The 27,252-nt window shown below is 33.0% G+C and overlaps 4 protein-coding genes across 4 annotated transcripts; 2 read left to right on the top strand and 2 right to left on the bottom strand.

Moving 5' to 3' along the window:
• Positions 1-4,807: 4,807 nt before the first annotated feature.
• Positions 4,808-5,854, bottom strand: SAPINGB_P002361 (uncharacterized protein; the record flags this gene model as incomplete). Its single annotated transcript, XM_031997080.1, has 1 exon — positions 4,808-5,854. The coding sequence occupies one exon, from the start codon at positions 5,852-5,854 to the stop codon at positions 4,808-4,810; it is 1,047 nt and encodes a 348-aa protein (XP_031852971.1).
• Positions 5,855-6,277: 423 nt separating this feature from the next.
• SAPINGB_P002360 (uncharacterized protein) lies at positions 6,278-11,886 on the bottom strand (the record flags this gene model as incomplete). Its single annotated transcript, XM_031997079.1, has 2 exons — positions 6,278-11,587; positions 11,701-11,886. 2 exons carry the CDS (start codon positions 11,884-11,886, stop codon positions 6,278-6,280), a joined length of 5,496 nt encoding a protein of 1,831 aa, XP_031852970.1.
• Positions 11,887-17,828: 5,942 nt separating this feature from the next.
• Positions 17,829-19,781, top strand: SAPINGB_P002359 (uncharacterized protein; the record flags this gene model as incomplete). Its single annotated transcript, XM_031997078.1, has 1 exon — positions 17,829-19,781. The coding sequence occupies one exon, from the start codon at positions 17,829-17,831 to the stop codon at positions 19,779-19,781; it is 1,953 nt and encodes a 650-aa protein (XP_031852969.1).
• A 977-nt stretch (positions 19,782-20,758) lies between these two features.
• Positions 20,759-23,146, top strand: SAPINGB_P002358 (uncharacterized protein; the record flags this gene model as incomplete). Its single annotated transcript, XM_031997077.1, has 1 exon — positions 20,759-23,146. The coding sequence occupies one exon, from the start codon at positions 20,759-20,761 to the stop codon at positions 23,144-23,146; it is 2,388 nt and encodes a 795-aa protein (XP_031852968.1).
• Between the last annotated feature and the right edge of the window lie 4,106 nt (positions 23,147-27,252).

The following is a 27,252-nucleotide window of genomic DNA, read 5'->3' as shown; positions in this document are numbered from 1 at the left end:
ATTTTTGGCAAAACATATATATATTCTTACCTAGGGGTCACTCCCTAAATTATGCTAGTTCACATGTTGATCTAATATCACACAAGTTAAAACCTGAGTCAAGTTTGTTTGTTTTAAGATTAGCGGGTATATAACAGCTCAGATACCTAAGTCTTTTTGATAACTTTTGACTTCATGACCACATATTGTTATTTTCTCAAGACTATGAATGCACCAGAAATAGCATTCACTTGAAATGAATTCACCCCTTAATGACCAAATAAAAAGGGGGTTATTTGAAATGATATCTTAGTAAAAAGGACTACACAATCCAGTTTAGTGAAAAAAGAAAAAAAGAAAACTCTTTATCTAAGAAATATCTATTGCTTTTTATATACCCAACTATTATTTCGGTCATTAACTACATAATTAACTTCATGATACCCAGAAGCATATTTGACTACCTTTTAGGGTGAATTTTAAGCTAATAATTGAATGTTTGAATTCTGAAAAAAAAAAAAAAAGTTATAAACTTATAAGTATTTTATTATTAAAATTTAGATAACAAGAATTTTTAGAATGCACACTCTACGATATTTTTGGATATCATTCCCAAATATACCATTTCTTTCTTTTTTTCTACAGACCATTTGGTTCTATTACCCGCAAGTTAAACTTTTTTTTTATCTATTATAGGTACTTGAGAAATTATCTTAACCCAAAATTAAAAGAAAAGAAAAGAAAAGAAAAGAAAAGAAAAGAAAAGAAAAGAAAAGAAAAACGGTTAAAGTATAATGTGGATTCTTATACAATATACTTTTATAATCCTTGAATAAAAAAAAAATATGTTTCACACGGACCTCTTTTTAAAACATAAAATCATGGATTGACATTATCGTGTTAATCTTTGACTAATCGTCATGGCGGTTGAAAATAGGAGTATTCTATATATCAATTAATGACGATGACTCTTAAACAAAAAAATGCTTACATGGGGCCAATATTCTTTGTAATGCATATACCTTCACTATACTTATTGAACAATTAATTGTTTTTTTTTCTTTTCCAAAACGGTGGAAATCTAGTTTTGAACTAAAAAGTTTACTGTTTGCTATAAAATTTTCTTTCATAAGCACAATGGAATACGTTGCATCAAAGTTCTGGACCGTGAATTAAAAAGATCTTTAAGAAAAAAATTAACAAGGCTATTTTATTCTTTAAAAAAAAAATTAACAAAGGACATGTACATACAAAGCCCATTAACAGAAGTAATATTCCAAGTCAAATGTTACCCGCCTGAAAATTAAACTAAGACTGTACACAGAGAGATGTTGTTTTTGAAGAACTAAAAGAGTTTCTATTTTTTTTATTTTTTATTTTTTTTTAAAAAAAAAAAAACGAAAGCCTTTTGGACGTACAAAAGTTATGATGCGGGTGCACCAAGGTGGACGTACACGCCGCCTCAAGATGATCAAGATTTATATGCAACACCGAGCGCTAGGAGTTGCAAAACCAAGCAAACAGTGATACCGATTTCATCTAAAAAAAAATTAAAATGCAAGATACAAGTTGTTAATAGATAGAAACAGTAAAAGTCCAAACACCGCCTTCTTGGCATCTGATGTTGAATATTAGAAAATAGTCTCAAAAATTAAACAATGGTCATATATATATATATATATATTGGTTTATAATAAAAGTGCTGGAATGAAATCAAATATGAAAAATTTGATCCAGTAATTATTGTTTTTTTACTCAAAATGAAATCAAATTAAAAACAGTCCTAATAACAATACTTAATTGAAAATCTACATATTATTAAGTAACGGTTTTTAGTTTTTGTGTGTATGAATCTTCGATAGTTCTTTAAAAAATATAAATAGTTTAAAATTCATCGATATTAATTGTTTGTAAAATTAAATCACATTGTGTAGATAAATATTTGAAGCACGTTAAGTACTGAAATTGGATAATAGCCAGCTTTAACAATGAAATACAATCAATTATAAAAAAAAAAATTCTATAAACATGAAGAGGAATAGAATTTTGATCAACAATTGGTCCAACAGTCAAGCAGTAAAACATGGACAAGAAGTTTTAAGACTAGAAATAAAAAAAAAGAACTCAAATACATTAAAACAAGATATCATTTTTAAAAAGCACAAAGTAGCAAAAATTCATATGTCAACTTATTTTAATTAGTATAAAACTTTTATAGTAAGTTTTGGGGGAGCTTGAAGATGTTGGAAATTTCTATGATATGAGATAACTTTGGTAGCCTGTAACTTAAACTTATCTTTTCTATTGGTGATTATTATTGATATACTATTACTATTGGTTCTTCTCAAATGATTTATTTTGATTGCTCTAATTCTAATTAAATCAAATTGTTTTTTTTTTATTCATTGATAAATTTGTTACCATTTAAATAGTCCTTTAGAAAACATTTTGTGTATAAATATGGGTTTAAAAGTCAGTATATGAGAAAAATGAAAAATCTCCATTCTTGAGATCAAGCCATGTTTTAAAACAGTTAAGTATTGAATAGAACAATCCTTATGAGGGCTATTTAAGGACCATATGCTTGAAAACAGCTTTATAGAAATGATATATATATATCATTTCTTTCAAAATCCTAAGAAAAACTTTCCAATTCTATTAAGCAACTTTTCTTCAAACCCTTTAAAACCCCCCTCTTTTTACAAATCTGATACTATCTTGGTTTTATATATGATTTTACATTATGAGATTCCAATAATAGTTATTGTTAATTTGCTAATTATCTTTTAAAACAAAACATGTATTACCTCAAGCCTCGTAAATTTTACAATATTTAAATTTTTACAAAGAACTTATCGTGAAACAACCCTTGATCCATGTTCCGCTCTGTACTTGTTCCAGTAGCTGATACCGGGGATTTTTTTCTTGTTTATTATTGAATGAATATTATTTTTTTTTTTTGTTTCTAATTTATTTTGACTATTTGTTACATATTTAGAGCAAATTTAGCATTTCTGTTTGGCTTTGCTAGCCGCTAGAAACCCCAGGAAGCACGACGTGGACGCTTGCTCAGGTTACTCCCCATGGAAAAATGGAACTTATCTGACAAGATTCTCCAAAAATTTTCCGCCCCCAATTGTGTAGTTGTCATTTGCACCTGGAGAGGCACCCTCTCCCACAAAATCCAATCCCACCAACGGAACCTAAGCTTCTAACGGGTCTGAAGAAAAGGCGGCTAGTTTTCATGGAATGCGGGGAACCACAACAAAAGGTTATGAATTATATGAATCCAAACTAAAACCAGATAGGATAAATTTTTTTGTAAAGATGCTGAAAAAGATACTGTAAACAATGCTGAAAAAGATGCTGAAAAAAAGTTGAATAGTATAAACTAAGTACTTCAAAGTGCCAATTAAATGTTGGAAAAGTCAATGCCAAATGTTTCAAGCTGCAGAACAAAGCTGTGTCGAAGCGAAGTCGCGGATCGCAAGAGTTTAAAAGTATAATAAGATTTTTAGATTTAAGAAACGTAAAATAAAATAAGTTTTTCAATCAAGGTTCCACAAATGAATAAATAATCATAGATCAAGTTTTTTTAATAATAACGTTTTTTTTTTTCAACCAAGTTCCCACGAATAATAATAATAATGTTTGTTTGTTTTTTTGGTAATCAAAGGGGCAAGACCCAATCCCCTAAGAAAACCGATAGGCCAAAGGAATATACGCCCAAGCAAAACCAGGCCGATTAGTCTACCTGTAGCGTATAACCTTGTTATGACAACTAATTGTCGATTATTTTTTTTTCATCTCTCCAGGATTTTTGTTTCGGAGAGAGTATGGCTCCCGTAGACTCGCAGCAGTAGTCATGGTGAAAGAAAGATAATGACTTGCGAGCCTCCTCTCCGCACACACATATTTTGACGAGGGGGCAGTCTGTGCGTGGCGTTTCTAGTTAACGGCTTTTATTTTTTTTACTGGCAAATGCAAGGATGTGATGGTGAATAGCTATGAGGATAGTTGCTGATTTACAAGAAGGTTTGATGAGACTTAGGATGTTAGTTTGTTAGTTTTGAAGAAATTGAACAAGTTGAATATACGTACCATTTGCCAATATTGTTAATTTGCTCTTGATACCTGTTCAAGAGTTAGCTAAGAATTTGATGAGAACCTTCACTTACTAAATAATGATGATAATGATAATGATAATAAATTGAGCATTAAAAAAGAATAATATAAGAAACAGATAATATAGAATAAATGATGATAATAATAATGATAAAGATAATGATAGTGATAGTGATAAAGATAATGATGAAGATGAAGATAATGATGAAGATAATGATGATGATGATGATAATGATGATGGAAATGGTTAATTATTCCTACAATTAAAAAAAATGAAGTTGATGGTAAGATTAAAAAAAAAGAAGAAATGGGAGAAAATAATCAATTTGATTAGTTTTTTTTTTTTTTTTCAGTCATGGATGGAAGTTCAAACGAAGTGTGTTTCAGTATTGTTCAGTAAGTTTAAATTTACAAAAAAAAAAAAAAGATTCTTTTTGATGTTTAAAATTTATTTTTTTTTTTACAAGAAACTTGAAAAGTTTCAAATCGATGATGATTTTATTTTTAAGTGATTTGATTAATAGCAAGATGATTTTAAAATTATCAAACCTACATTAACAAATTAACAATGTATCTGCTATTTTTTTTTTTTTTTGATATACTCTTTCTCTAATTTCCATTTCTCTCATTGACTTTAAAAAAAAAAAAAAACTCCATTATCAATATTAACATTATTTCAATTTAAATTCTCTAATTAACATTCTTATCTTATATTATATCCAATTTCATCCCATATAGGATCGGCATCTTCACCAGCAAGCAATCCTTCAGCTTCAGGTCTTTGTCCTAGAATTTTTTTCTCCAAAGTTTCGTACCAAGTCATATTAGAAGTTGGTGAATCTTTTGACATCCATACCGCATATACACCCACTTGCCATATACCAAACCTTAATACTCCTGGTATTAAAGGAGAAAATATTAATATTCGACTTCCAAGAGTAATTGGTCTCGGAAGAGTTGCTGGATTTAATCCTGCTTCTCGAAATAAAATTACTAGGTTACCATAATCTTTAGTCAAATATTGTACTAATTTGTCGACATAATTTGCATATGATAACAAAGCTCCGGCATCCATTGATAAGAGCATTAATCCAAAAGTCCAGCTGCACACAATACACATTCGTACAGAAACATCTTCACCGCCACTAGCACAGTAGAGAAAAATAATAAAGAGAAGCTCCAAAGATATCGAAATAGACCAAAGAATAATTCCAATAATGGAGCCTTGGGATAAATCTTCTAGTGGGGTATTGGTGCAGTCACTTAGATATAAATAGTTTCTCACATACCAGGATTCGTAATCAAGAGCTTCTTCAAATCCAATCCATTGTTCACGGGGAATGTATCCACGCAAAAATAAGTAGCAGATAGATTCTTTTATGGAACGGTTTGATACGACCGTATTATTGGGAAAATAGTGTTGTCGTATATCGTCAGTTTTGGTCGAGTTATATGAGCAAAAGTTTTCATTGTAATAAAAGTCAAAAGCAGGGACTGTTTCTGCAGATGATGGTAATAATTTTTCAATTTTGGAAGAGTATCTTGTGCGATTATAAGCTTCGTCGTTTATGAAAAAGGAAAGATAATCTTCAGTAGAAAGTTGTGGGGCTGCAATTTGGTACATTGCAAAGATATGGAAAAAATTAGGTGAATTGATGGCATTAATAATAAAAAGAGCAAGTGTGGAAATGTCCAGGAAAGATGCAATGAGCAGGATTATATGTCGTCGTTTAGGATTTAAGCGAGTCATTGATTATTATTATGTGTTGAGTTATTTTGATGATACCAAGTTATGATTAAAGATTTCCAGCAAGGTTGCGACCTTTTATAACCAGCCAGTTTTCGATATTTTGTGAGTGTCATCATTAAGTTTATTTATTAGCTTAAAGGCCATTTTGATCTACTCAGCCTCACTAAGAATTTCTCCCCCCACGTGCTCGATTTATTAATCAAACCAACCACCAATTCCATCTTTTTTTAAAAAATTAAAAATAAGACTTTCAATAGTTTTAATTCAATATTTTCAATTCAATATTTTTAAAAAAATTTCAATTTTACTACTATACTACTATCATTAAATATAAAAAAAAACACGTCATGAGGTCATAAAAAAATCTAAAGCAAAAAAAAAAAAAAAAACACATCTAAGAAGAATTTAAACAAAGAAAGGCAATTAAGGCTCGACAATAGCAACCAAATCGCCAGCCTCCACAATGTCACCATTCTTGTGGACAATCTTCACAACAGTACCAGAGGCCGAAGATGGAACAACCATCTCAGTCTTCATAGCCTCAATGATGACCAAGCCTTGGCCCTTTTCGACCTTGTCGCCCACAACAACCATATTCTTCCAGAAACGACCAGTCACCTCAGCGTAAACAAGCTCAGCATTTTCAGAGTACTTGCTCGAATCATCTTCTGCAGAACCAGCATCTTGGGCAGCCTGGAGCTCAGCATTGGAGATCTGAATGAGTCGCGAAATCTCCTCATTGCCCTCCAGCTGGCGCTCAGCAAAGGCAGCGATAGACTCCTTGTTCTCATCAAGCCATTCAACATACTTGCCATGATCGAAAACACTATCTTCAATCTCAATGTGGTACTGACCATTCTCGACCTGCTCGCAGAAAACATCAAGCTCTTCCTCAGAAACAGCAAAATACTCAACAACGTCAAACTGGGAAAGCAGCCAGGGTCTGTCTTGTTGACCCAAAGTCAGCTTGTCCCAGATAGGAATGGTGCGGCCCACAAGCTGGTAACCACCGGGAGACTCCATGGTGTAAATACACATGTACATACCACCGATACCAACAGTACCGTTGGGAGTGTAAGTACGCGAAGGGTTGTACTTAGTACCAAGAAGTCTATGACGGGGATCAAGAGGAACAGCGCAAGGAGCACCCAAGAAAACATCACCAAGTCCGAGAACAAGGAACTTGGCAGAGTAGAGCATGTCGCGGACCTCATTACGGTCTTCAAGACCGTTGACCTCCTTGATGAAGTCAACATTGTTGGGGAGCCAGGGAGCAGTGCTGCGGATAGTCTCCTTGTAACGCTCGACAGCGCCCAAAGTCTTTTTATCCTCGAAAGCCAAGGGAAGACGGATGGTACGGGAAGGAACTTGCCAGTTTTCGGTGGCAACCAACTTAGACTCGTAAGAAATCAAAGTCTTGAGAAGATCCTCCTGGGTAGTCTCTTTACCAGAAAACTCAATAAGAACGGAGCGGACACCAGCAGACATTTCCACAACACCCTTGGTATTGTGGCCAAAGACAGCCTCAGTGAGCTTGTAAACACGGTAAGACAGGTTCAAGTCCATAATGTTCTCACCATATTCAACAAGAATGTAGCGGTCACCAGCCTGGCGGTAAACAACCTTGGGAGTAGAGGCAGTGGCAGCCTGGTGGAAGAGAACGGGCTCAGCAGAGCTGGCAGTGGCAACAGCAGTAGAAAGCTTCTCAGAAACAATCTCAAGAGGCTTCTCGTCAACAAAGGAATCAGTAACCGAGTCCAAAACCTTATCTTGCCAGTTCTTAAGAGCAATGGCATCATCAAAAGTAATGGGGACAAACTTGATCAAATCACCAGGCTTGACCTGGCCAATCTTCCACATCTCAGCTTCGACAATAACAGCAGCACAAACGAAACCACCAAGGGAAGGACCGTCGCAAGTCAAAATGACGGGCTCATCACCAGTAAAGTTGACGGCACCGAGAGAGTAGACATAGTCGTGAGCATTGGAAGGGTGGAGACCAGCCTCGCCACCATCCTTACGGGCCCACTTGGGTTTGGGACCAACAAGTCTGACACCAAATCTGTTTGAGTTATAGTGGACCTTCCATTCAGAAGAAAAGAAAGTCTCAATGTACTCAGGAGCAAAGAAATCAGGAGCACCGTGGGGGCCAACAGTAACACCGACATTCCAAGTGGTAGGACCAGGGGCAGCGGGAGGAGTGGAGAGAACAGCAGGAACAAGAGAAGTTGGGATTTCCATGGGTTTAGCAATAGGAGCAGGCAAAGTGCAGCCAGAAACTTCAGGGTTACCAAGGAACAAGACGTCACCAAACTTGATGACACGGCCATTGAAACCACCCATGGTACCAAGAGCAAAAGTGGAACGAGAGCCAAGGTACTCAGGAACGTCAATACCACCACGGATAGCCAAGTAAGATCTGCAACCAGTGGAAAGCTTGCCAACAACGAGTTTGGAGCCGGCCTTGACAGAAATAGGTTTCCAGAATTCAACAGGCTTGTCATCGAGAGTGGCAGGGGAAAGACCACCAGTCAGAGCAAAGACAGTGTCGCAGTGGAAAACAAGAGAGGGACCAACAAGAGTGCATTCAATGGCAGGGGACTTGGAGTCGTTACCAACAATCTTGTTTGCAGCACGGAAAGCATAAGAGTCCATGGGACCAGAAGGAGGAACACCAATGTGCCAGAGCTTGACACGACCAGGATAGTCCTGGACAGTTGTGTAGGAACCAGGAGCAGTGATTTCAATAGCAGCAGGAGTGTAAGTCCACGAGTCCAAAACCTTGGTGGCAACTTTAGCCTCCTTGAACATTTCAGAGTTGACAATAGCACGGAGGTAATCAATGTTAGTGACAGGCCCGTAAATTACAGTCTCATCGAGAGCCTTGGACATTTTCTGGATAGCTTCATCACGGTCCTTGCCATAAACAATCATCTTGGCAATGGTAGGATCGTACTCGGGGGAAATCTTGGAACCCTTGACAACCCAAGTGTCGACACGAGCCCAGTCAGGGAAAGTAACATCAGTAATCTGACCAGGAGAGGGCAAAAAGTCCTTGACGGGGTTTTCAGCGTAGATACGGACTTCAATAGCAGCACCCTTGGGAGTAACAGGGGTGAAGGCAGGAGGACGGTCAGCAGCAATGTAGAGCATCCACTCAACCAAATCCAAGCCAGTAACCTCTTCAGTGATAGTGTGTTCAACCTGGAGACGGGCATTAACCTCAAGGAAGTAAAACTCCTCATTCTTTTCATCGTAGATAAACTCCACAGTACCAGCACACTTGTATTTCATGGTAGAAACAAGGCTTTGAGCGGCATCACGCATAGCAGCACGGGTCTTATCAGAAAGTCTAGGAGCAGGAGTCTCTTCAACAATCTTTTGGTGACGACGCTGAAGAGAGCAGTCACGCTCACCAAGGGCAATAGCACCACCACGGCCATCGCCAAAGACCTGGACTTCGACGTGGCGGGCATTTTCAACGTTACGCTCAATAAAGACGCCAGAGTCGTTAAAGTAAGAAAGACCCTGGTGCTTGACAGTCTCAAAGGCCTTGGGGAGGTCCTCTGGGTTACGGACACATTGGAGACCAATACCACCACCACCGGCAGTGGACTTGACCATGACTGGGTACTTGATACGCTCGGCAATAGCAACAGCCTCCTCGACAGTATCAATGAGGCCGGAGCCAGGGACCATGGGGACGCCGGCACGTTCAGCAATCTCACGAGCAGAGTGCTTAAGACCAAGGGCACGGATGGCATCAGCTGAGGGACCAATAAAGATGATACCATTGTTTTCGCAGGCCTCAGCAAAGTCGGCATTCTCCGAAAGGAAACCATAGCCAGGAATGATACCTTGGGCGCCGGTATCCTTTGCAGCCTTGATGATTTTGTTAACATTCAAGTATGTTTCAGCGGCAGTAGTGCCCTCGAGAGAGACAGCATCATCAGCGTCAAGAACATGTTGGGTGTAGCGGTCAGGTTCGGAAAAGACGGCGATAGCCTTAATTCCAAGTTTCTTTAAGGTTTTAATGATACGAACAGCAATCTCACCGTGGTTGGCAACAAGGACAGTCTCAAAGGGTTTAGTTTTGGGGTCAACCTTAGAAGCCATGTAAGCACGCCAGCCGCCAAACTTGGTAATGTCTTCAGCGTCGTGGAAACCAGCTTGCTCGCAAATGAAACCCTTAACCCAGCGGCCATCTGCGAGTTCAACGCTACCAATACCAAGAGGGTGAGGGACCATGGAGATGAATGTGCCGAATTCCTCCGCGGGGACGTTCCAGACCTCGACAATGATTTCCTCGCCAACAAGAGGAGAATCAGAGGGCAGGATACGGCGAAGACCGGGCTTAGCAGGGGTAGTGTTGGGGAGAGCATAAAGGCGGTAATTGCGGGAAGTTTTCGTTTTTTGGACAAGAGTGGCATTGACCTTTTGGAGTTGCCAGTTGAGAGCCATACCAGAAAGATGGCCACCGACAACAACAAGAGGAATGACAGCGGGGGAAGTAACAGGGATTCCCTGGTGGAGAAGATCACCTTGAGCAACAGGGACATCCTTGAGAGCACCGACAAAAGTTCTATTGGCAGAATTAGCCTTTTCAAACTTGCTAGCAAGGTCAAGAAGAGCATAGTCATTGAACTTCTTTGAGATGAAAGTGATACCAGTGGGGAGGCCATCAGGACGGAATCCGGCAGGGATAGCAAGAGCCGAAAGATCGGCCAAGTTTACAAAGTTAGTATAAGTACCCTGGTAAGAGTTGACGAGGACGGGCTCAGCTTCGAGATCGGCAAAGGTAGGGTTCAAGGGGCAGGTAGGGACCACAAGGCCATCAAATTGGTCAAACTGCTCTTGAATTTCACGGAGAATGTCCATACGCTTGTATTCAAAGTCGAAGCAATCAGCGGCAGTGAAGTTTTCAGCCTTCTTGACAATTCCGTAGACAACGGGGTCCATTTCGTCTTTACGAGAAGTGACAAACTCACGGATGGCAGCATAACGTTCGCCGACCCAGGGGCCTTCGTAGAGAAGGTTTGCAAGTTTGTGGAGAACACCGAAATCGGTAGGGACGAGATTGACACCTGTAGACTTGAGGACTTCCAGGGCCTGCTGGAAGAGGACAGGGTTGTACTTATCGTCGTAGAACTTTGGCTCTGAGGGGTAAGCAAAGACAGGGGATTTGCCAAAAGATGTGAGGAGCTTATTGGGGAGTTGACGAGAGTACGAATCAGTGGGATCGAACTTGGCAGTAAGGTCAAAGACGAGCTGGGCGTCCTGGAGATTAAGGGTGAAGATAGAGGGGCAGTCGAGGGATCTGCAAGCGGGGACAACACCGGTGGTAGAGAAAGCACCACGGGTAGGTTTAAGGCCAACAATGTTATTGAGAGCTGCGGGGACACGGCCCGAGCCAGCAGTGTCAGTACCGAAAGCGATGGGGACAAGGCCTCTACCGACCACTGATCCGGAGCCAGCAGAAGAGCCACCGGAAACGTGTTTATCAGAAAAGACGCAGGGGGTTTTCCCGTAGGGAGAGCGAGTACCGACGAGGCCAGTAGCAAATTGGTCAAGGTTTGTTTTACCGACAACAATGGCGCCAGCTTTACGGAGCAGGGAGACGACGGTAGCATCTTTTTCCGGTGTGTAGGAGAAGGCAGGGCAAGCAGCGGTGGTATCAAATCCTTCTGCATCAATGTTATCTTTGACAGCAATTGGGACAGCATATAATGGGAGCTTAAAAAAAAAAAAAAAAAAAAAAAAAAAAAAAAAAAAAGAGCAAGTTAGTTTAGAAGATTAAAAAAATAAAATAGATTGAAGGGAGGGATAGATAAAGGGATGGAACATACCGATTTGTCTTTCAGAGCGTCGAATTGTTGCTGGATGAGATCTGGCGAGGCAATTGAGATCCAGGCGGGATCGTCTTTAGGGAAAGAGGCGACCAGCGCCTGGATGGTCTTAAGGACCTCGGCAGGGTCTGTAGAAGTTGTATATTGGGTCCATTGAGGGATGGTCCAGCCAATTGTGTTTACCATTTTTGAAAAAAAAAATAAAAATAAAAAAAATAAAGGAAGAAAAAAGAGAGTAAGAGCTTTTGTATTAATAGATTAATAGTAGTAGTAGTAGTAGTAGTAGTAGTAGTAGTAGTAGTAGTAGTAGTAGTAGTAGTTATAAAAGCTCAAGATTTTTAAAAAAAAAAAAAATCTGAAAAGTGGAAAAGTTTTATTTTATATATAATTCTTAAAAAAAAAAAAAATAATCTTGTGGATCTTTGCTGGGTTTTATAGAAATGAATGAAATATTGATTTTATTTTTATATGATGGTGTTGTTGTTGTTGTTGTTACTGCCATTATTATTATTATTTTTGTTGTTTACACACCGCCGCTGGGCAATCCAAAATTGTCAGTGTCTACGTGCCTACAAGAACGAACGGATATGCTGATAAGCAAAGACTTTTCTTAAAAGGGAAATTTTCAACAAGCCGCACTGATAAGCCCCGCGCCTAGGAAACTTTGAGAAATAAAATAAATTAATAAATGAAATTAAATTAAAATAAATTAAATTAAATTAAATTAAAATAAAAAAGAAAAGAAACTTTTAATTTAAATTAATTTAAATTAATTCAAATTAAATTATATTAATAAAAACCCTAGCCCTGTGAGTTTTTTATGTATTTTCGGTCCAAGCCGAATGGCCGCGGGCAGCCCGGCCAATCATCGTAAAGCTTAGCTGTTTTAGGAATACGCACGGCTGATTTTTACTTAAAAGAAAAAGTCTGTGTGAGAGAGAGAGAGAGAGAGAGAGAGAGAGAGAAGTGGAGCTTTTCAAAAAGAAGAAAATAAATAAATAAATAAATAAATAAAATGTACTTTTAAATAAGTTAATTTTCAAAAAAAAAAAAAAAAAAAAACAAATAATTGTAATAATATAATAAAAAAGAAATAAAGTCTCTTAATTATCGGAAAGCTCCGAAGATTGATTATAAAAAACAGTTTAATATATATATATATATATATATATATATATATACAAGATCGGACAAGCGGGGTGTATAATAATGGTTTGTGTGTTAAGGATTAATATTTTAGATATTTAGGTCTTGGGTATTTTGGTATTTGGTGTTATATTTCAATGACACTCAATAAAGCTCTCATTGGCTTCACACACACCCCTCCCCCCGGTGATCCGTTGGCAAAAGAATTTGGTTTGGCGGGGCTTCTTTTATGATAGCATGTAATATATAAATATATATAAATATATATTGTATATATTGTAAAGAAGAAAAAAAAAAAAAAAAGAAAAAGGACCCCGCTTTTTTATTTATTTATTTATTTATTTGATTGATTGATTGATATTTTTTTCGGAGATTTTTTTTTTTTTAAAGGTTATTTCCTTTTTGTTCATCTTTAATTTATTTCTCTCGCTCTCTCTCTCACAGAATGGACTGTTAGATAAAGGCCCTCCGATAAGCCGATAAGCCTAACTTTATTTCTTTATTTTGGTCTGTTGGTCTGTTGGTCTGTTGAATTTTATATATTAAATAATTAAAAAAAAAAAAAAAATTTGTATGTTCTTGATCATAAATAAAGACCACGATTCTAATTCTAATTTTTATATATAAAAAAAAAAAAAGTGGAGATTTTTGTAGTTTTTTTTTTTTTGATCTGTTCTACATTTGAAAAAAAAAAAAAAATAAAAAAAATTATTTAATAATAAATAAATAAATAAATAAATAAGTCTGAATGGATGAATTACAAGTTTAAGTTTAAACTTATTTATTTAATTACTTACTTACTTACTTACTTATTACTGAGACTTTTTCTCATCTTCTAAAGAGAAAAAAAAAAAAAAAAAAAAAGTCCATTTATTGTAATTTCCCAGATGATACAGTCAATTTTAATTAATTTCAATCAATTTTGATATGTTCAAGTGGCCGAAGGGCAGTTACTTTTTATTTATTTATTTATTTATTTATAAAAAAAAAATGAATGAAATTATATTATTTTATTATTCTTTTCAACTTTTACTTTGATTGTAACGAAAATTATATGACCGAATCTTTTGCCCAAAGTTGCTATTGCCTATTGATGATGAAAAGAGTGTTTTCTAACACATTCATATACGAAAAAGCCCTCGGGCATATATAAATATATAAAAGTAAACTACCATCACATTATTGTTTTTTTGTTTTAATAGGTACAAATTAGAAATACATATACAAATACAAATAATAAATAATAAATAATAATAAATATAGCAACCAAACCAAATAAATCCCTTTATATAGAAGTCATACTTTTGTTCCATAAAATTAAATTAAATTAAATTAAATTAAATCAAATTAAATTAAATTGACTTGTATATCCAATAATAATAAAATCATTTTTTCTTAACATTGCTAAAAATTTATAATTATTTATATATATATATATATTTAATAGCCTACCACCAATTTAAATTAAAAACCTATTGTAAACTAAATTATACGTGGACAAAAAAAACAAAATTTTTGCCCGAGGGCTTTATTTTTTTTTAAGTTTGCTCTTTTCCACTGTTACTTAAACATCAATCTTTTTTTTTTTTTTTTTTGGTTGGATTGCTTTTTTTTTTTTTTTTTTTTCACTTTAATGCTACTCTATATAGATCAAAAAGAAACTTGATTTTATTTTATTTTATTTTATTTTATTCTATTCATCTCATTACTTGATATTATAACTAACTACTACTACTACTACTACAATATATTATTACTACAACTACTATCATGGATCTAATAATACCCGAAATACTACCACTATCAGATCAATTAATCCCAACATCCTTAAAATGTAAAATAATATATATTATTCCTTATATAATAATAATAAATAATCTTCATTATTTTTGTCTATTATTATCGATAAAAAACATTTCATCAAAATATAATAAATAAAAATAATAAATAAAAATAATAAATAAAAATAAAATAAATCTTTAAAACCATCTTTTCTCTCATTTTAATAACCATTTCCATAGATCAACATGTTTTCCTGAATAGGCCAAAATCAACAACCTAAAATTTAAAAAAATAAAAATAAAATAAAAAAAATAAAATAAAATAAAATTAAATCAGACACACACACACACACACTTTCTTTTTCTCTTCTCTCCTAAACGTTATTAATTATCAATATTTATATTTATTCATTCATTTAATAAAGTTACCAACCACCCCATAATACTCGTTTTTTTTTTTTTTTTTTTTTTTATTTCTCTCTTTATTAATCTTAAAATGCCCTAGTTTTCGTGCCACCGTCGGCCGTTTATTTTGTGTGTGTGTGTGTGTGTGTATGTCTATATGCAAACAATCAACCAACGGTGATTATCGGCAGATATTCTAGCCGTGGGGGGGTAAAAGAAGAATTCTTACAAATGGTATCATCTCAACTATATATTAAGCTAAGTTGGTAAATATGTATGTATATATATAGAACACACACATCTCTCTATTACAATAACTTGCTCTATTTTACTGCTCGGCTGTATTTTTGGGTCCCCGTCATGCCTTTTTGTCCTTCCCTTTCCTGCCATTCTTTGATTGACATGGGGGGGGCCGTGGGGCTGTATATTGGTTTAATGGTAATAATAAACACTTACATATATATACATCTATACAAGGCTGAAAGACTTGTTAACTTTTTTTTTTTTTTCTTATTAAGCCCTGATATTTATTATTGCTAGCAACGGGCCGAACTGACAATCACCACTTGATGGTATTTTTGTTGTTTTTATTGACGAAGTGGGATACAAATGTGTCCCCTTCGGGCATCTCTCTTCATAAACAGGGTGGGGGGTTTTTTTTTTTATTTAATAACAAACCAAAAAAAAAAAAAATAAAAATAAAATAAATCTCAAGATAATTGGGTCTTATGGTTAAACTATGCATTTTCTGGTTACTTTTATAATTCTTAAATTTTTAAACTATTTATTGTTATATGAAGAATTCTTTTTAAACTTTACTTTTTATTTTTATTTTTATTTTATTGTTTTTAAAAAATAAACTTAGACAAAAGTTATTTCATTTTAAAATTGTATCATATATATATAAGTTTTCTATAAAAAAAAACCTGAAAATCTGAAAATATCATTATAATTGTCAAGACCAATAAAAAAAATTATTCATGCTTTACTTTTACTAAAACAATAAAAAAAGTTAATCTCCCGAGCGTGAGTCGAACACGCGGCCTCAGGATTACAATGAGCCATTACAGTCCCGCGCTCTACCAACTGAGCTATCGAGAGATGTTGAAAACGTAATTATTAAAGACTATATGAGCACATTAATATAATTTAGTAAAATATTTATTTATCATGTGATTGACTGTTATAACCCTTGAATAAAAACAAACACACAAGTGATTGACTGTTTAGTGATAATTAGCCAATTTATTTTAATTTATAATTTATTTTTTTCTTTGTTAGCTGATATTACAACTCATTTTTGGTCAGTTAGAGATGTAATGTTGAAGTAAAATTAATAGTTAATTATAAAAAAAAAAAAAATAGAAATTTATATAGAAGAAGCAGAAAAAAAAAAAAAAAAAATAAGATTGGTTGTGTGCAATGAAAAAAAAAAAAATAAATAAAAATAAATCACATTTTATTTATTAACTTCAAAAATTATTGAGTTTATTTAACAAATGATTTTTTCTTCTTCTTCTTCTTTAAATCTTACTTTTGATAATGATATTAAACCTTGCATATAAAATAAAGAACACATTTTTGCTTTTTCTTATTTTGATTGGAAGTTACAATGTGTATATATATATATATATTTATATACAAATGGGTACCTTTTCATACTCCCTTTAAAAAGAAAAGTGGCTGTATATATTGTTTGCTATGTTTTGAAGGGGAAAAGTTTGACAAGAATTTCAAAAAAAAAAAAAAAAAAAAAAAAAAAAGTCACAGATTTCACAATCTTTTTTTTTAAATATATAAATATATAAATATATATATATATATATATATATATATATATATATTTAGATTGCTTTTTATTTATTTATTTATTAATTAATTAATTAATATTAAGGCGATAATTATACTATAAAAAAATTGTTGCTTAAAAAAAAAAAAAAAAAAAAAAAAATATATATTAAAAAAATGTCACAGTCACATGACTACAGCAAATCATTTTTTTTTTTTTTTTTTTTTAATTTTCAAGTTTAGTTTTAAAAGATCTTTTCTAATATAATATTAATAATTATTATTGTTAAATTTTTTTTATTATTTTTTTTTTTTTCATTTCTTAAAATAACATCAAAGTTTTATATTTATATATTTATATATATATATATATGATTAGTGACTGAATGAATTAATGAATGACCTATAGTAGCTTAAAAAATGCCTTATTGTCTAGTCAAAAAAAATAAAAATAAAAAACAGAAACTATTGTAGACATCAAAGGGCAGAGTGGGCAGACAACTTTGTAAGTCACAAAAGGTTAAGAAAAGAAAAGAAAAAAAGAAAAAAAATTAAATTAATGAATAATTCATAAAATTCTTCTTTTTTTTTTCTTCTTCTTCTTTTTTTTTTTTTCCGCCAAGCTGTCAAAGCGACTTGACTATTTTTTTTTATTTTAATTTTTCTGGTTAATAATAATAATAATAATAATAATAATAATAATATTATTATTATTATTATTATTATTCTTTAGTTTAAGTGATGACATTGCGTCAAAATACTAGATGAACTTTTTTTTTTTTTTTTTTTTGATAAATAGAACAGCTGCATACTTTTATAAAACCATTAGCAGCTGAATGTACTTTTGTAGATACATTGGTATATATATAAATATAAATATTTTGAACTTTCCTAATTTTATTATCCCATATATTTTTAAAAAAACACTAACATTCTTTTCTTAATCAACTTTTGGTTTATAATTTTTTTTTTTTTTTTTTTTTTTTTTCATCATCATCATCATCATAAATGAAAGCTTTATACGTCTATGGGCAGTTGCCTCTTCAAACTCTGCTTATAGTCATGGAAGCAGTATTTTGGATTTTTACATATTTCTTAGTAGAACTTCTTTCTATTATTGGTAATAATGAAACTCAAATTGCCACAATTCTTGTTAGTCTTTCTGGATTATTAAAATTTACCAGTGCAGAAGCCAAACGGGCCCGAATGAGGAAAACGAAAAGCAATGACTACTCTTCATCTTTTAGCTCAGGTTCAAATTCAACCAATAGTTTTTCTCAAACATCATCATCATCATCATCACCAGCAGATTTCGAAATGAGAAGTATTGATAAAAATAGTTATAATGAATATGCAGCCGAAGAACGAATGGGAACTGAAGATAGATTAATTTCACCTATACCCCAAAAAAAATTCCGGTTTTTTGTTTTATTTTTATTTGTCTTTACTATTTTATCTTCAACTTATGGTTCCAAAGCCTTAAATTTGATTTTTTCAAACAGTGTTAATCCAACTTACTCTTATTCTCAAGCATCAATCCGTGATGCTTCTAAAATGTTTTTAAATTCCACTTCTAATAATTCACTACTAATTCCAAGTGATTTCGACATTAATTCTCGTTGGACCCGTAGTCAAATAATGTACCATACACTTGCAAATTATAGCAAAGTGGAATCATGGGAAAAAACTTTAAAAATACCTAGTGAAAATGAAATAGGATTTGCAAACTCATTTTATATTAGAGGTACAGTTTTTTTCAATTATTCTGATCCAGTATCTGGTAATTATTTGACTTGTGGTATGAGAGATAAATGGAGCGAAACAGTTTTGAATATGGGAGGGGCCAACATTATAAAATTAAATGTACCTGCTATTCCCATTTACCCCCAAATTATGTGTTCAAATACCACTTCAGATGGCTCTGGCACTGACATGGAAGAATTGGATCATTTACTTAATCCTAATACAATTAGCAATGTTGGTGATAATTTCACTATTTTTGGAGTCAATTGGGATAATCAAACTATTTATGCTAGCACTGTTATCTATCGTGGTACGGAATATCTTGAAACAGTTGTTGGTAAAAAAAATGAAGTTGATGATGGATTTTTTGATTATTTAACTGGATTTTTTGATGACTTAGGATGTGACTTGTCTTCACCTGAAACTAATTCTCTTTTCAACATAGATAATAATCAAACGGCACATTATGTAACATACAACGTTACCGAAAGTCTTTACAATTTCATCGACTTATACTACAATACAGACGTTAGTTTTGTTTTAAGTTTTACTTTAAAATCACCAAATGATACCTATTCTAGTAGAGGTCATCTTTATAATAAAGTCACTCTTGGATATCATAGTGATGATGATTTATTAATAGTTACCCAATCTAAATTCTTAAGTCGAGTTTTACAGTATACTTTTGAATTGAAAAATAGCACTAGTAACTTTAACAACAATAATACTTCTACACCATCAATTATCAATAATGTTCAGATTCTTCCAATTGTTTATGACATTAAAGTAACACCGTTTGTTTTTGGAGTACTTGGCAATGTTTTTAACATTAAAATCGGTAATCCCAAAAAAGTTAAATTTCTTTTCCCTGATCAACTTAGGTATAATGTTACTCCTATTGTTTTTACTATATTTGTTGTTGGTTGTTGTGCTTTATTATTATTTATTATTACAAAAATCATTCTTTTTAAGGTTCCTCAAGGTATTCCTTCAATCTATTCTTTGTTACACTTGTATCATGAAAGAAAGTTAAAAGTTGAACCTCCATATGATGCTGAAGTAGAACGTCAAACAATTTTCAAAATCATTGATAAAGCTTATGATGGTGTTGGATATGATGGTGATTCACAAAGAAATAGAATTGGTGTTATTGATGAGGCCACTTATAGAGTGGGTGTTAAGAAAAATGGTGTTATTAAACCCAGGATTATTAAATAGATTTTACACTATATATATAAACATTTTAATAATAATAATAATAATAATAATAATAATAATAATAATAATAATAATAATAATAATTTTAAAATAATTTAAACAATACAAAATTAACAATTGATTGAATCGTCAATGATATTAAGAAGTATTTTAAATTTTTAATTTGTAAATGAATAAAAAAAAAAAAATTTTTTTTCTTTTCAAACTTGTAAACACCCACACTTTTTGTAAATTTAAATTAAAACTATTCTCTTTTTTAAATTAATTATATTTATTAACAAAAAAATTCTTTTTAACTTTTTATTTTATTTTAGTTTTATTTTAATTATTTTTTTATCCTTCAAACTCCCTTTTTTTTATTTATTTATTTCTGTGGCTATTTTTTTTTTAAATTCTATATAGTTAAAGTGTTGTTTTAAGTCACGCGCAGATATAATAGCTGCTACTGTTGCTGTTCCTCCCCCACAAATGTTTCTTCTTCCACCTTTCAAAAAAAAAAAATTCATTCGTTTTGTTTCATAACATAAACTGTAAGACGCGTTACTCAGCCAAGAATAAATAAATATATATTTTTTTTTAATAATAATAATAAAAACATCAATCTATCAACAATTCTAAAAAAAAATTGTTTTAAAATAACAATTTTATTTATTTATTTTCATCTTAAAAATAAATATATAAATATATATATATAAAAAAACATGGCAAGTCTCAAGATTATAATAATAAAAATAAAAATAATAAATATTGAATAGATTATCTTCATTTCTTTCTTTCTTTCCCCCCTTTTTTTTTTTTTTTTCTAAATTCTTTCTCCTCGCATTTTTAAACCTCCTCCTCCTCCTCCTCCTCCTCCAATAAAAAAAAAAAAAAAAAATTTAACTAAATAAATCTCATCTACAAATACAAATACAAATACAAATACAAATACAAATACAAATACAAATACAAATACAAATACAAATACAAATAAAATCATGGACCCTGTCTACCATTTAATCTACGAAGGTGAAATCTATAGCATCTCTCCAAGTTATTATGAATCAGTTCTCGAATACCTTTATTATGATACTCAAAACCGTGATGATTCCCAAAAACATCCACAACAACAAAATCTATCGCTCGACCAATTCAAAGCACGTTACGACTACTTGGCTGAACAACAATATCTCTCACAAGTCATCAAATTCAATGAGTTTGTCGAGCGTAGTACATATGCAATTCATCAATCTGCCATATCTTCACGATTAGATAAACTAGTTCCTAAACCAACGTTTTTATTCACACATTCACTACTCGAACTCGATCACTGGTGTAAAGTGGTGGTGCGAGCTGCTGTCCGTAAAACACTAGAAAGCTTAGATATAAACCTGGAAGAATTAGCCAAACACCAAGGAATCTTTGACAATCCTGGAAGTTACTACGCACAATTGGCTGCCCTTACACGTCTTGAAGAGTCCTTTGCAGAAGAATCACACATCTGGGAAACCCAAAGAGCTGCCTCTACTGCTGACCATCTAAGTACACACAATAAGCTATCTCCAGATTCTCCACACTTTGAACGGCCAGCTTCTTTGCAATCTGGATCCACAGAAAATAAACGGATCGAAGCCTTTTGTAATATTGTGACTATTGGTATAGAAAAGTTCGAACCTGTTTATCATCACCTAGCACACCATTCTAAAAGACACTTATATGTCGAGGCTTTTAAAAAATGTAAACGTGATCTTATTGCTGCCATTACAAAGTGTATCCCAGATTCAGAAATTGATACTCGTCCAAAATCACATCCAGAGAGATTCTCAACAGGTTTAGGCTCATCATCACCAGTAGTAGTCAATGCACAGCCTTTCAAACAACAACACACCCAAGCCAAAAGTTGGTCAAACAGTATATCGCCATTGCAAATTGCACCTCCCAATTTCATGGTCAACGGGACTATACGTTTTGCTGAATCATCTATGCAACGAAATGAAAATAAAAGTTCAATACCCCCTAAAAATCCCTTTAGTATTCTCCTTGACCCGGCTTCCCAAACCTCTCTTGCGCAATTCCTTGAACTTCTCGAAAGTTGTCGTCGTCGTACTCTTGGAGATAATAACCCACTCCCACCGGCCTCTTATTATTTTGTAGATGCCGGATATCTTCCAGACCCACGTCTTTTGTGCAAGCTTTCTGTTCCTAAAAAAGTTTCTCTCAGACAAACAATTGAATTCCATACAAGGTTATTGCAAAAGGAAATCGAGCTTGGGTACTTTAAAAATGTCCCCAATAAATCTTTCCATAGTAAAATCATGTCAGACCTTGATCTTCCACAACCCCCCATTTCTTCAATAACAGGTATTGCTGACACAGCAGCTGAGTTTAGTGACCCAACATATAACCCTTACACAGACCCTTCCAAACTGACAACACTCCACAATACGGGTTTGCCGGGACTACTACCAGCAGATACACTTGCACGCAGACGACAGGCAACACACCGTCGCCGGACACAAGAGGCTAATATGTATGGACGTTATTATAGTATGCTGGCATACGCCGTACGGGTGCACTATCTCCACCCTACTCTAAGTCCAGACGACACGAACACGCAACCGCGTGACAATGACTATGCCCATGCGCGTGAAATTGTGAGTTTGCTTGAACGGTATCTTCTTGAAAATGAAGGTGTTGATGGTAATGGTGGGTTTAGTGGGATGACGGCTCGTCGGCGTGAGGTGGATTTTAACATTGCCCAAATCTTAGAAGCTCATGATTGTGCGTTGGCAGAAGTGACAGCAGGCTGTACGTTACAGTTGCAACAAATGCAAAGAGATAACATGTTACCAACACCAAGACTCCAACCCCAGGCATCACCTCCAACCAAAGTCTCAGGGGGTGCTTCTCCTGGTCTTATGCGGCGCCGCAGTATCCAGAACTTGTTGCAAGGAGTTGCCGGGTGTCTCACATCGAGCTCGCATAATGCAGAAATATATGCTCCAGAATCGCAATCGTTACGGTCACCGTATTATAGTACTGATAAAACAATTGGGTTTGAGTATGATGCAAGAGACTCTGTGTATGGGAATGGCGAGTACTCTTCACCAAGTAGGTCAGCTCCACATCCACCACCACCACCGCCACAGATATCATTGCCACGCAGACCACCAACTGCAGATGATGATACTCGGCGACAGACTTTGGTACAAGGACGGTCTACGGGGGCATTGTTAAGCAAGGGGTTAAAGAAGTTGCGTTCAGAGAAAAGTTCATCGCGGTTAAATTCTTTGTTTAATGGTGGAGATAAAAAGAGTGGTGGTGGTGGTGGTGGTGGTAGTGATGGGTATTATCATGAGTATGGAATAAGTTCAAAAGTTTATTGAAAGAAAAACAAAGTAAAGAACAGTAAGATTTATAAAAAAAAAAAAACAGTTTAATAAGTTTTATTATTTATAAATATGGGGTGAAAAAAAAAAAAAAAAAAGTAATTTTTGAAGTGATGATGGAAAGTTTTCTTTTTTTTTTTCTTTGTATTTGTAGTTGTATTTGTATTTTTTTGGGAGATGAGGAAAAGAAACGTTTTAAGAAAGTTTAAGAGTATCAAAGCTGAACAACACAGTATATAAATTTTTTTTTTTTTTAATTCAAGTATTATCATTATTATTTTTATAAACTTAAAATCAAAAAAAAAAAAAAAAAATAAAAATAAACATTAAATGTTATTTGTTTTTATTCAAGAAAATTAAATGTTTGTTTGTTTTTATTCAAGGGTTATAGAATTATATAACATCAGCATCTGCGCTATCCTTCTTGTCCATACTATATATCATTTCATTTTGATAATAAACTTTTAATTTTGGCTTCAACATTGCATCTCCAACAGCCCAAAAATAAGTCCTGATGCCAGCTTACAATGAACGGGGGGTTAACAATAACCAAACCTTCCCAACTTGTCTCCACTTGTCTTCATCAACGAAAAACATTAAATGTTTGTTTGTTTGTTTGTTTTTATTCAAGGGTTAAAAACATTAAATTGTTTGTTTGTTTGTTTTTATTCAAGGGTTATAGAACTATATAACATCAGCATCTGCGCTATCCTTTTTATTGTCTGACTATGTGACTTGCCGGTTTTCATTTGTACCTTTTTAGTACGGGTGGTTTCTGTTCTGTGCGTCTCCGGTAGCCCGGAAGATGGGCCCTGATGCCAGCTTACGAGGAACAGGGAGAACCAGTCTGTCGGTCCCAAAACCTTCCCAACCCATTTCCACTTATCTTCACGGACGCCCATGTATTTCTTAATCTCTTCCGTCAGAGATACGGCCCGCAATCACCTGCAGGCTATTTAGACTGTACGGAAGAGTCGGCATTCCTGTAACCAGGGTAGCCTATGGTTTTTCAGTCTAGGTGTATACTCCCGTACACATCCTCAGGAAAAGGGGGTATTCTGGGAATCGAACCCAGTATCTTCCGCTTTCGAGCGAACGTGTTACCCTTTACACCATCCAGCCCTTTCCCCCTAAATTTAATAAATGGGTTTTTAATACAAATGTTTCCATAATTATATATACACTCATTTTAAATTTTTTATTCAACTAATTGATTTATCGGCAATAGTTTAGTGGCTAGAATTTCCGCCTGTCAGCTTTTCAATTAGCAGCACGCGGGGGACCGGGGTTCAATTCCCCGTTGCCGAGTATTTTTTGTTTTTTCTTTATAATTTTTTTTTAAAAGGCATATATATATATATATATATATATATATATATTGTTAATATATACTTTTGAATTGACTTTTTTATTTTTATTTTTTTCTAATATAATATACCTATATGTTGTTTAAAATAAAGAGAAATAAATTAAGGTTTAAAGTTTGTGATTATTGAGAGAGAGAAAAAAAAAAAAAAAAAAAAAAACATTGTTTCACTAGAAAAAGAAGAAAAATAAAGAAAATTCCTTCATTTATTATTGTAATTTTTATTTTTTTTTTATGAAAAATATTTTATTTATTTATAAGTTTCCGTTAATGGTTACATTTCAAACACTTAATTCCTTAGTTTTTTTTTTTTTTTTTTTGTTAACTCCAATAGGTTTATCATTTATTAATATTATAATATTATCATTATATATAAAATACCTAATTTAAAAGCTTTATTTTTATTTTATTTTTTTTCATATTTATTACTCATTATTATAAAATCTCATTTAGGTATTGAAAGAATCCCTAACCGCAGCTGAATCCTTAAGGTTCCCAAATTCTTGGAGACTTTATGTTTGTTATTTGTTGTTTTTTCCCTTCTCTAAAATAAAATAAAATAAAATAAAACGAAAAAAAAAACACGAAAAAAATAAAAAATAATTAAATTGCCCATTGTTATGAAATTTCCCAGTATTTGCACCTTTGTTTCATCTTATTCTTATTATTATTAAACTCAAAGTCTTTCCAAAATAGCTTGAGAAGATCTTGGCTGAGACCAAATTTATATTAATTAATTGTATATATAAATAAATATAAATGTTACATTTCTTTTAAAAATTTTATTTTTATTTTCCTTTTCTTTTTTTTGGCATACAAAAAATATTAACAAAAAAAAACAAAAGATTTAAGTTTTTCGTACCCTGCTGATACATGCGTCTATAGCCGTACACTAAACGCACCCTATGCTCCCCAATGCAGAAATTTTTGGCCCTAACCCTAGTGGAATCCTTAGAATTATAGGATTTTAGAAATAAGCTATGTTAGCGATGAGAGGGACCGAACGGCGCATAAAGCATGGTGGTACCTTTCTCGTGGAGACCTCTAACTCAGATGCTTAGCAATAATCATGTAGTAATGACCCCTCCCCCTTAGATATGAGATTTTATTTTATTTTTTTTTTTTTTTTTATAAAATTCAGTATATTAATTATTATCTATTCAAAGATTCTCTCCAGTCAACAAACTCAGAAGGTAAAGAAACATCCAATTTCTTAAGAGTTAAATACTCTGGATTAGAAACACAGTATTTCATGGTCCATACTTCAGTCCTATTTGCAGGATCCGAGTGTTGTTGTATAGTCTCGACCATCCAATTGGTAACTCTAAAATACCACTCCAGCATTTCCTCCACTGTCCACGAGGGAAATCCCAAAAAAAAATTTGGTAGCAAAAAGTCTTTAGGTAATAAATTCCCCTGTTTGACACATTCGGGGATATTGGTAATAGGTATATATTCTTGAGAAATTTTTGAATTATATTGGGAAATCACTTTTAAAGTAGCAACCTTGGTAAGTGCACAAGAATACCAAGTAATGAAAAGGCTTCTATCAAAAGATCTTGGATGATATTTAAAGGGAAGATTTATTTTTTGTATTGCTTCAGGTTGGAAATGAAAATTTTAGTTTGAAATTTGATAATAAGAGGAATAAGAAGAAGAAGAAGAAGAAGAAGAAGAAGAATGCCCTAAAGGTTTTGTAACTGGTGGATCTATAGTACTTTCATAGGTTATATTTATATTATTAATTCCTCCATGAAATATTCCAATATATTTTCTTGGTTTATTTTCATGGTAGTCATTCTGTTGAAATCCCCTTTGTTTCCCTCCTTGTTGTTCTTCTTCATTGTTTGTAGTTGTTGTTGAAAGAAATATCTGATTATCATAAAAAACAAGATCAAAATCATAATTTTTAATATTTTGGGATTTCCGTTGTTGATTTCGTTCAAACAGGTCATAATATATAAGCATCAAGTTTATAAGACATGTATGTGTAGTAAAAATATGTGAATTTGAACTGTCCTTAACTGATTGACTTTCTTCCCAAGTTTTAACTTGGTTAAGAAAGTTTTTAAATCTTAAATTGGTGTTATCATTAACAGATGATGAAGGATAAATTTTGAGGGTTAATGGCCATTGTAGTTTAGCATAAGTAGATTTAGAATCGATTTTTGAAATTTTTAATTTGTACATCTAAGCAGATAATAAAAAAAATATGAAAGAAAGATAGATAAAAAAAAAAAAAAAAGAGTATTTCTAGAATGATATTTATTAAAATTTTATTCATGATGTATGATGTATGATCTTTCTCAAGGAGCAATTATTTTTTTTTTTTTTTCATATGCTAATGGAATGATTAAAACTAAATTTTGTTACTGTATGGTATGCTACATGTTATTAAAAATTAACTTTAATTTTATTGATGGTATGTTTATTTTTTTTTTTTTGGGAGGTAAATTACTAATGGTAAAAAAAAAAAAAATGGTGAATCAGTTTGTAGAAACAAAATTGACGTTACATGTTGGTGTGTGTACTGTTTTGAAGCAATGAAAATGATTTGATGTATATTTTGTTAAAAGGAAAAGGGGGGGGGGGGGGAAGGTTTACAGTTTAGAATTTATCGGGTAAATAGTTCCGAGTATATATATATTATTGTCAGAAAGAGGACCTTTGCGGTCTTTTTTTTATTTTTTTTTTATTTTTTTGTTATTTTTCTGAGTTAACATGAGAAATGGAGAAA

Source organism: Magnusiomyces paraingens (assembly GCF_902498895.1).
Source record: "Magnusiomyces paraingens strain CBS 517.90 genome assembly, contig: contig2, whole genome shotgun sequence".
In the NCBI taxonomy this organism is placed as follows: Eukaryota; Fungi; Ascomycota; class Dipodascomycetes; order Dipodascales; family Dipodascaceae; genus Magnusiomyces; species Magnusiomyces paraingens.
The sequence above is the reverse complement of the archived record's forward strand: the minus strand, read 5'-3'. Positions and strand labels throughout refer to the sequence as shown.